At 43.0% G+C, this 10,882-nt stretch overlaps 1 protein-coding gene across 1 annotated transcript; it reads right to left on the reverse strand.

The window, feature by feature from the left end:
* Window positions 1-1,820: 1,820 nt before the first annotated feature.
* On the reverse strand, window positions 1,821-8,482 carry LOC113127192 (NLR family CARD domain-containing protein 3-like). The gene is made up of 10 exons (XM_026301563.1): window positions 8,283-8,482; window positions 6,641-7,235; window positions 6,396-6,509; window positions 5,979-6,057; window positions 5,617-5,836; window positions 3,680-5,474; window positions 3,387-3,560; window positions 2,868-3,041; window positions 2,683-2,729; window positions 1,821-2,578 (listed from the first exon to the last, which is right to left on the reverse strand). Exons 2-10 carry the CDS (start codon window positions 6,727-6,729, stop codon window positions 2,043-2,045), a joined length of 3,228 nt encoding a protein of 1,075 aa, XP_026157348.1. The 5' UTR covers window positions 6,730-7,235; window positions 8,283-8,482; the 3' UTR covers window positions 1,821-2,042.
* Window positions 8,483-10,882: the final 2,400 nt, after the last annotated feature.

Below are 10,882 nucleotides of genomic sequence, written 5' to 3' on the forward strand. Positions count from 1 at the left end.
GATTGGATAACATGAAATTTGACAAACACGTAAAATAGTTTACAGCCTGACATAACGCTGACAAAGGCTAGAATAATATTACTTTCGACAGGAAGATAAACAAACTAAAAGACAAACTGGGGTTAGCCCACCCAAACGTCAGTCTTGCCCACCCTATTATAATTTAGTGAAAGACAGAATTTATCTATTAGTTTTTACAATTTGTGCTTTGGTAAAGGCGATCTTAAGAAGTTTAAGACTTCTTTGTAGACTGTCCCAACCCATAAAAAAAATAACACCAGAAAAATGCAGTATTTTCTCTGTTTTTATTGGCTGAAAGCTGGTACACTCTCCACACTACAAAAACACGATAGTGATGTGTTCTCTTTGCTCTCTCGCTCTCTCTCTCTAAGCCGCATTTGATTGGTCAATATTCTCCAAAAGTTGAGTCATGGCAACTGGACTTTCAGTTCTTTAAAGGTGAAACGTTTCACCACTTACAAGTGGCTTCATCAGCCTGAAAGAGGCTGGACAGGAACCTCCAAATATATTACCCAGGTTGGTTTCACTCCACCTTGGGCTCAATAGGCTCATTAAGTGATCTAAGCAAAACAGGTGACAGTCATTAGTCCACGCCCCTGAGTTGGTTTCACTTCACACCTGATCCGAATAGGCTCGTTAAGTGACCAAAGGGGGAGCTCAGAAGAGGGTCGTTAAGGTCAATGATGACTCATTCAGTGTCAAAGCTTTTTGCCTCAGTGTTTCAATGCTCTGTAGAAACACTGCTGCCTTTCACTGCCTGTTGATCAGACACACGACAAAAGAGCAAAGTAAAGAGGAAAGTGAAAATGTTCTGACATTACCTTTATATGGAGAAACAAGCTGCTCCACGACTGCAACAGAAAGTGGATATAACCAGGGTCCAGGAAGAGAGGGGGCTCTTTGGAATTTCATGCTGTGCAACAGGAAGCCGCCCTGAAATAAATAGTACTAAGACTCTTTCCTGCAGTAACAGTAGAAATACCACAGAGTAAAGGTCCAAAAGTATCATCTAAATATACATGAAGTATCCAAAGTTAAACTATTGATTCCGCAGAATGGCCCATTTCACATGAATGGATCTGGTATTAGTGAACTATGCAGTCCATAATCTGCTGAAAGGTTTAGCAGTAAAAAAATAAACGCATTAATGTGATCACCACCTGACCTACAGGAAGCAGCAGCATGAAGACACTCAGCAGCTTCATCATGATTCAGCTGAAGACACCACACAGACACTGAGTCCATCATCCAGTCCTTCCTACTGTTTGACTGGACCTGAGACCCTGTTTAGAGCTGGAGACCTGCACTACCTGCACCAGCTGTCAAACTGATGAGTCAGATATTAGACAGAAATCTCCACGTCCCTGTTAGGGCACACGTCTAAAGATGTAAAGGTTGACATGGAGTCAGCTGACTGCAGCATATTTAGGTTGATCCTCGGTCGTCCCGTAAATCTTGTCCACTTCATGTCTGTATTGTCCCAGAGAGGAAAGTGACAGTTCCACACATACACACATGTGACAGCAGGTACTTGTTCTGTCTCCAAGAGCTTGTAACACACGTGTAATGACCCTTGTTAGTTGGAGCTTTCTGCCCCTCAAAACACTTCAAGTCCAAAAGTTACATTCCACTTTAAAGGCCCCAGTCTGTCAGTTCTGACCCTGGATTTTGTTTCCGATCTCACTAGAATAAACAGGGCTCAGGAGGTTCTTGATTCTTATCCATTACACTACAGATACTTGAACTACAACCACAACAGAAACACAAGAAAATATATATAAAAATATATATATAACAGGTAAAAGTGAACAAAGTTTATTCTGTGATAAATGTCTGATAAACATTTAAATTACAATACAAAGGAATTTACAAAGAATCATTTAGCACATACATTTAGAGTTATTATTTGAATTATTAGAATTATTAACTTGATGAATCTAAATGTGTGAGTGAACTTTGACAGACTGAACTTTCTGTTCAACAGTCAGAAGGTTTCTGTGACAGGAAGAGACTCTTGTCTGTTACTCTGGACACAGAGACACTGAGGAATCAGGAAACCAGACTGTGAACCCAGGATACAGAGGCTCAGTAAATGTGGTGTTGAAAGTGTGGATGTGTATCAGTGTGTCAGAGGAGACTTTGTAGAAGGACAAAATACCAGCAGGCCAGTCCAGGTACACTGCTACTCTACCAGAGGAGGAGGAGGAGGTGGGAGAGACAAATCTCTGTTTGTTATTGCGCAAGACATAGGAACCACCATTTGAGCATCTCAGAGTCCAGGACTGATCATTGTATCCAAACTCAGAGTCCTCACTGGCTCCTTTCCTTTTGATTTCTCTGTAACTCACTGATATAAACACATTTTCTTCCCACTCCACCTCCCAGTAACAGCGACCAGTCAGACCATTACTACACAGCAGCTGAGGCCACTTGTCAAATCTCTCTGGATGATCAGGATATGACTGAACCTCATCCACATGAGCCACCTTCCTGTTGTTGTCAGACAGTTGTAGTTTTCGGTTCACTGTGTTTGTGTCGATTGTGAGATCACAGGAATCTGATGGAGAGAACAAGACACAGTAACAGCTGCAGTTACTCATTTGTCACCTGGTTGAGTGTGAGCTGCTGTGTTGTCATGAACCTCATTAAAAACACACTTACATTTCTTCAGACCTGGTCTCAACCATTGGACTCCACCAGGCTCCAACCTGAAAGGACAACGGGGGTCAGGTCAGCACAAACCAGTGTTTACTACATGTCTTATTGTTCATATAAGACTCAAAACCACCATAAAGACAAAGGACAATGAAAATGTTTGCAGCTCTTCCTGTCAGACCTCTCCATACCTGAGATTGTCCAGTCTCCAGTGTGGATCGTTCAGTCCAGCAGACAGGAGCTTCACTCCGGACTCTCCTGGATGGTTGTACCTTAGGTCCAGCTCTCTGAGATGGGAGGGGTTGGAGCTCAGAGCCGAGGCCAGAGAAGAACAGCCTTTCTCTGTGACCAGACAGCCTGACAGCCTGTGAAACACAAAACAACACACATGGAAGATCCTTGGATGATGCTCCTGTCTGAAGTTACATACAAGATGAAACTGTCTGCAATGACTCAGTACTCTGGTTGAGGAACTCTCTCTGTTTTTCTTTGTTGTTTTTGTGTCAACTTGATAATATAAGTTTAAAATCACCTGTGTATATTTGATAATTCAGCGACAAAACATAAAATGATGGAAAATTCTCAGTAGTAAAAGGTCATGTGACAAATTGTATCAGCAGACACAGTCTCACACAGATTACAGCTGTTTATCCACTGATGTCAATCAGATTTTAATTGAGCATCAGTCAAACAGGTTGATGAATCCTGACCTGAGCGTCTCCAGTTTACAGTGTGGACTCCTGAGCCCATCAGAGATCAGCTTCACTCCTGAGTCCTGCAGGTCGTTGTTACTCAGGTCCAGCTCTCTCAGAGTGGAGGACTGGGAGCTGAGAACTGAGACCAGAGCTTCACAGCTTCTCTCTGACAGGTTACAGCCGCTCAGCCTGCAGAGGAAATAAATATAAGGAAACGACAAATCTGGACTTATTTCTTTTTCTCTCAAGTTGAGTCCATCTCAGGGTCTTATTGTCATGATGAATGAATCCAACTCTTACACACTTACAGGACTTTCTTGGAGAGACCGACCACTGGCAGCAGCCTCAGAAGAGCCTCCTCTGAAGCAGAGTATTTCTTCAGGTCAAACACATCCAGGTCTTGTTCTGATGACAGTAAGATGAAGACCAGAGCTGACAACTGAGCAGGAGACAGTTCTTCCTTGGAATGTTTCCCTGAACTCAGGAACTTTTGGATCTCCTCCACTAGAGAATGATCCTTCAGTTCATTCAGACAGTGGAAAAGGTTGATGCTTCTCTCTCGAGAAAGATTTTCACTGAATTTAGTTTTGATGTACTGGACTATTTCCTGATTGCTCTGAGCACCACTTCCTGTGTGTGTCATCAGGCCATGTAGAAGATTCTGATTGGTCTGGAGTGAAAGGCCCAGGAGGAAGCGCAGGAACAGGTCCAGGTGTCCATTTGGACTGTGTAAGGCCTTGTCCACAGCACCCTGGTAGAAGAGTTTCTCTACAGATTGGTCTGTTGTTGTTTCAGGCGTCTGGGAGGTTGTTTGATCCTCCGACAGCAGATTGACTCCAGAGTTGATGAAGGTCAGATGTACATGAAGAGCAGCCAGAAACTCCTGGACACTCAGATGGACGAAGCAGAACACCTGGTCCTGGTACAGTCCGTTCTCTTCTTTAAAGATCTGTGTGAACACTCCTGAGTACATTGAGGCGGCTCTGAGATCGATGCCACACTCTGTCAGGTCGGATTCATAGAAGATCACGTTGCCTTTCTGCAGCTGCTCAAAAGCCAGTTTTCCCAGATACTCAACCATCTTCGTGTTCTCTGAGCTCCAGTGTGGATCTGTCCCAACTGCTCCATCATACTTGATGTTCTTCACTTTGGTCTGAACCACCAGGAAATTGATGTACATCTCAGTCAGGGTCTTGGGAAGCTGTCCTGTCTCTCTGGTTTCTAAAAGATCCTCCAGAACTGTAGCAGTGATCCAGCAGAAGACCGGGATGTGGCACATGATGTGGAGGCTTCGTGAGATCTTGATGTGGGAGATGATTGTACTGGCCTTCTCCTTATCTGTGAACCTCTTCCTGAAGTACTGCTCTTTCTGTGGGTCGGTGAACCCTCTGACCTCTGTCACCATGTCAACACACTCAGGAGGGATCTGACTGGCCGCTGCAGGTCGTGTGGTTATCCAGAGGTGAGCGGAAGGAAGCAGTTTCCCCCTGATGAGGTTCGTCAACAGCACATCCATGGAGGTGGACTGTGTAGCATCAGTCAGGATCTCTGCGTTTTGGAAGTCCAGAGGAAGGCGACACTCATCCAGACCTACAAAGATGAAGAGAACCTGGAAGTCTTCAAACCTGCAGATTTCTTTGGTTTCAGTGAAGAAGTGATGAACCAGTTCCACCAAGCTGAACTTTTTCTCTTTCAGCACATTCAGCTCTCTGAAAGTGAAGGGAAATGTGAACTGGATGTCCTGGTTGGCTTTGTCTTCAGCCCAGTCCAGAGTGAACTTCTGTGTTAAGAATCTTTTCCCAATGCCAGCCACTCCCTTTGTCATCACTGTTCTGATTGGTCTATGTCTTCCAGGTGAGGCTTTAAAGATGTCTTCATGTCTAATGGTTATTTCTGGTCTGTCTAGTTTCCTGGATGCTGGATCAATCTCTCTGACCTCATGTTCCTTATTGACCTCTGCAGCCCCTCCCTCTGTGATATAGAGCTCTGTGTAGATCTGGTTCAGGAGTATTGAGCTTCCTGTTTTAGGGACCCCCTCAAACACACACTGGAACTTCTTCTGCAAGTTGGACTTGAGTTGATGTCGACACATGACAGGAGATTCTGAAAGAACAGGCAAAGAAACATTTCCTTAAAGAATGAAGATACAGATTGATTCCCCACAGAGAGAAACATCTCCATCACTTTGGAAATGTCACATATGGCCTTTATCCATCATGTTAAAACTTTATAGAAATCCTCTTACTGCTCTGCAGACAGTTGGCCAGCTGCTCCTGCTTCATTCCCCTCAGGAAGTTCAGTGTGATCTTCAGAAATGCTTCTCTGCTGCTCCTCCTCTGCTCTTCATCCTGACCGTCCAACACCTCCTCATCCTCCCTCTGACTCTCTGGGGAGCCTGAAGTCAGAACCTTCTGCATCTTCTTCAGCTCGTTCTTCACAAAAGTGACAATGTGGTTCTCCAGCAGCTGGAACAGAGAACTGTATGAATACCAACTAAAATTGTGGCCCCAAACATCAGGTCTATGTTGGACCCTGGTCTAAGAAGTGCAGCATGGAGATGACTGTGAACAGAACAGATGTCAGAGCAATAGTTGTACATGTACAGACCATAAATAAGGAGTCCGGGTTTGTTGGATACTGCTGGGCAGACTGAGCACTGTGAACCTCTGAGCTCTCCTGGTCCACTCTGTGGAGAAATCGTAAAGAATGAGCTCAGGGAGATCTATGTTGGAGCCAACATAGATCTCTCCCTCCCTCACTTGAACACTTAGTCCTGGAACAAGACACCTACAGCCAGTGTCTGCTTGTGTCAGACTGGTTGTACTGGGCAGCTCCCAGTATGAAAAATCAGAACAAACAGAGCTGGAATTTTTTTCTCAGCTGCTTTTTCATTCTTCACATGATTTCTGTCCTGATGACATTTATAACAGAAACACTTTGGATCTCAGACGTGGTCGGGCAACATGTCACACAAACTCCATCTTTTCTAGAAAAACTCAACTTTGACTGAAAGTTACAGCTTACAACTGATCAGCAGGTGGACTTCCTCCTTTAAAGTCAATTATATGACCAGTCGACTGGTCACTCTTGAGGGACACACAGCTGGGTTCAGGACAGTCTGGTCTCTGCTGCTGGATACTGAAACAAAGTCAAGAACTGATAAATGTGCATGTTGGATAAAAACTGATGGAAATATTTTCAGTCCTTTAATCAACATATAAGCTCTGACATGGAGAAGAGTCCTGGACTCTCACAGATCCTCATCTCACCTCTGATATTCGGTCTGGCTCTCATGGTCCCCACACAGCCTGGGTTTAGAGGGACGGACTCCCTCCTGTCTGTCCTCAGACTGATCCATGCTGCTGAATCCACATCAGCTCACACACACTTTTATTTTGAAAGGCTTGACAGGAAACACCACTATGGTGATGATTCTGACTTTACTCTGGTGGAGAAGATGATTTACTACCCGTAAACTGGGGTGCTGTCAGAGATTCTGGGCCCGTGAAAGACTCTGAGCTGCCTACATAAGGTTGTAGATCCATTTCCTGGACTGTGTATTATGGGCCCTTGGAAATGTTCAAACTCCCCACCCCTCCCCCTTTGTCATCCCTGTGGCCATAAATAAACAGACATGACAGGATATAAACATCAGCTGTTCATCAGATTATTTGATTCACTAAATCAATAATCAATAATCCAACAACATGGAGACAAAGACTGTCCAACAAAAGACAAAGTTATGTTAGTAAAGACAAAGTGAAAGTGAACTCACAGTTTGTTCAGTCCAACACTCCTCCCTCGACGCCTGCAGAGAAGGTACGACACAGGTGAGCTGGTTTATGGAATTAGTCAGAGCTCCACCTGGAATGGAAACAGACAGTTACAGGGGGGTTGGACCGGTTTGGTCAGATTTAATGGTACTGTGTTTGTTGTTGCATTTATATCACTGTGGATGGATTACAGGATAATGGGACCCTGGGCAGAGACATGTAGAAGGCCCCAACTCCTCTTTTTGTGGCTTTTTGAGGTATTTTACTTTAGTCCTTTGATTGACTTTCCAATCTGACAGTCTCTGTCACATTTATGCTTCATGTAATTTCATTTTCATCAGATTGAGTTCAGTGACGCAGACTCACATTTATTTGTTCACTGTAAACTATGCAGACTGGCTTTCAGTGAGCAAAGGTCACATGCTGAAGTCTAATGAAACCAGTCATTCAAAAACCAGTCAGTCAGCTGAGTTTAATTAGCAAAAACTACATGCACAATTTAAAATGAGAAGCACATCAAAACTTAAATCTATTTCATTAAAATGAATGAAATACAGTCTGCAGAACAAACAGGCTTCATATCCAACAGGATTCACTGATAATCAGGATCAATCATCAGTATTGATCAGTGATGGAGACAGCTGAGGATTAGTAATAGTTTGAATAATATTCCAAGTCCATGTCAGTGTGAGTCATTATTAATGTGTGTATTAATATGGAGAGAGATACAGTACCCTTAAAAATTAAGTTACACTGCTCTGATCACTCACATCTGTTCTTCTGTTTCTGCTCCATCTGACTTTATTCCACATCCAGACTCATGTTCCTGCAGATGAAACAGTTCTGACCATGGATGTACGATGAGAGTTGGACCCATTTAGCCAGTTTGTCCCAGTGTGCACTTTCTGTCTGTCAGCAGGTAAGACCTGACAAAACCTACAGCTGACTAACAGATCCAGCCTGGTTTCTCCTCAGCCATGGAGGAGCTCTCTGCAGCTCAAAGTATTTCTGTCTAGAAGTGTAGTTGGTCTCACAGAAGCTTCAGTGAACGTTTTGACTAATTTTACTGTTCAGTGTGTATCTTAAACATAAACGTTTTGATAATGAAGGTGAGGCACAGGCGGCCATTTTTACTCACCTGGTTTTTACAGGCTGATGCTTCTGTTTGAAACCACTTGTGATTTAAAGAAAGTCCAACTAGGAAACTTTAATAAACCAGTTTCTCCAGCTCAATTAAAACAAGTTATGTCGTAAATAGTGATGGGCAAATGATACCGAGGCTTCGGAGCTTGTGTCACTCTTCCTGAAGCGGAGTGATTCGAAACACTGTGTCAGAGGTTGTATTGAAACACCAGTGTCACGTGACTGATGACGTTCGAACGTCATCGCTGTTTCGCTTCGCGCTTCATTGCTTCAAAATGTTTCAAAGCTTTTCATTGGCTCATAGTCTTTCAGTGTGTGTCATTGGCTCATGGCGTTTCAATGCATTCTGAGGCAATGACAGCTTGACAGGTTTGACAGATTTGAGTGGTTTGGTGCCATACCAGCTATATAACATGCATCATTCTGCTTCAGGATTTGGAGAGTGAGAGTGAGAGTATTTTGCATTGAGAGTATTTGGCAAGTTTCACGGCGAGTCCCATCAATAAGCGACGTTCTAAAGTTTGGGATCAGTTTGATTTCAAGAGGTCTGAACTTTTATTGCTGTCATGGGATTGTAACAATGCCAGTGCTTCATTCGTGCTCTTTAGAGGTTGCTATGGCTTCAGTTGTCCACCAGATGTCACCGTCACTGAAGTCTCGAAGCTTTGAATCTTTTTCGGCACAATTGTCAGGAAAGCCTCAGTGCTTCATGAGGCTTCACTTTCCCATCACTAGTCGTAAACCAGGTCTCTTTAATGAAGAAAAACTCCACTTTTCCAGCTTTTCCCCTGAGCCTCTTCCACCTGCTGCTCTTTTCTGTCTGAGCTTCACTTACTTCCCCTTTCACCTGCCTGGCTGAGCTGAGTTTCATTCTAAATCAGGGGGAGGTGCAGCAGTTTTAAAGAAACACTAACCTTTCACCAGCACTCTGCTGTTGTTTGACTGGTCAAAGTGGGATTTCATACATTAGCACTCAGACTGTCTTTGGATTCGGACAGAAAACAAAACCAACCAAGTGTGAAACTGATATTAGAACTGGACAAACACTGCTGAATGGCCTGATTAATTTGTTTTTGTCAGGATCAATTATCAGTATTGATCAGTGATGGAGACAGCCGAGGATCAGTGATAGTGAACTGAATAATATTCCAAGTCCATTTCAGTGTGTGTTAGTATAAATGTGTGTATTAATATGGAGAGAGCTGTAGTTCCTCACTGTGTCCACTGGAGGGCGCTTTTCACTTACATCTGTTCTTTTGTTTCTGCTCCATCTGACTTTATTCCACATCCAGACTCATGTTCCCACAGATGAGACAGTTCTGACAATGGATGTACGATGAGAGCTGGACACGCTTGACCAGTTTGTCAAAGTATCCACTTCTTGTCTGTCAGCAGGTAAGACTTGAAAAACCCTACACCTGACTAACAGATCCAGCCCCAAACCTGACTTGAGTAAAACTGGACTTAGCCTCAGTTGTCCACTCAGGCCAGAGGAGCTAAATAAAAACACAATACACCCCGAGATTAATTAGATCAGTGTTAACCTTTGAGGCACCTTAAAAATTAAGTTACACTTTTTACCTTTGTGTACCACAAAAATCCCATATATAATTTTTTTTCACTTTCACTGAATAAGATCTTTTCAACATCTTCAGACCTAACCACAGATATAAAATTTATTATTATGATTATTTATATTTTTAAGCCTTTTTGTCATAAGAACCAGATTTTTTTCAATGGGAAAAACACAAAATATGCAATATTTTCCAAAAAGGAGGTGCAAAGTGGAATATTTGGGATGAGGTTATTACAGCCTTGACTAGGTCCATAATTGATGACACTGATTTTCAGGCCCAATGGAAGTTTATTCAAAAAAACTTTTCCTATCAAAGATGCATCTGCATAAACATGCTATACCACACATCCAATAGCAGAGAGGAGGATCTCTCTTGATCAAGAGAAGACATAAACAGAGCCCATTTGGCCTTTGATGACTTGAAGTTCTCACACACACACACACACACACACACACAGACAGAGAGACAAAATATATTCTCAACCACGTTCACACCACTCTTTTATATCAATCCCAACACACCAAGACCATTTTAGTGGTGTTCAGCTTTTTTATTGCCATGTATTTTACACAGTAAGGGAACCATGCCTCCACTGAAACTTCATGTGATGAAGGCTCTGCTGCCCCTGGCGGCTTGGGGAGGTCATTACCCCTAAAACGCTAAAACCTGTTTTTCCTGTATTTTGAAGGTAGATGCTTAGATTTATTAGGTATCAATGGGAAAAGCATTATAATATGTCAGGATTACAGCGTATCAAATATATATGGTTATAATGAGGGGCCAGTGGGACCAAATCGGTCCCGAGGATAAAAAGTGTACGCGTACAGTCAAGCCTGAAATTATTCATACCCCTGGCAAATTCTGACTTAAAGTTACTTTTATTCACATGCCACTTTTTGTTCAAATGTAAATAAAAAATGAGTAATAATTTTTCCACAATGATGCCTCTTGTACATCGTCTTATTTTCTTCTGGGAGACGCCTGTGTCCCCCTCCTTGAACCGCCACCTTATCGTGGT

This window comes from Mastacembelus armatus, chromosome 2 (assembly GCF_900324485.2).
Source record: "Mastacembelus armatus chromosome 2, fMasArm1.2, whole genome shotgun sequence".
Taxonomy (NCBI): domain Eukaryota; kingdom Metazoa; phylum Chordata; class Actinopteri; order Synbranchiformes; family Mastacembelidae; genus Mastacembelus; species Mastacembelus armatus.

Excerpts from the sequence above, each read along its gene's own strand:
- LOC113127192 (XM_026301563.1), bottom strand. The coding sequence starts at position 6,729 with ATGGATCAGTCTGAGGACAGACAGGAGGGAGTCCGTCCCTCTAAACCC. Across the intron at positions 3,561-3,679 it reads GGTCTCTCCAAGAAAGTCCT|GCTGAGCGGCTGTAACCTGT; the intron begins GTAAGTGTGTAA and ends TTTCCTCTGCAG. Across the intron at positions 2,579-2,682 it reads GAGACCAGGTCTGAAGAAAT|ATTCCTGTGATCTCACAATC; the intron begins GTAAGTGTGTTT and ends TCTCTCCATCAG.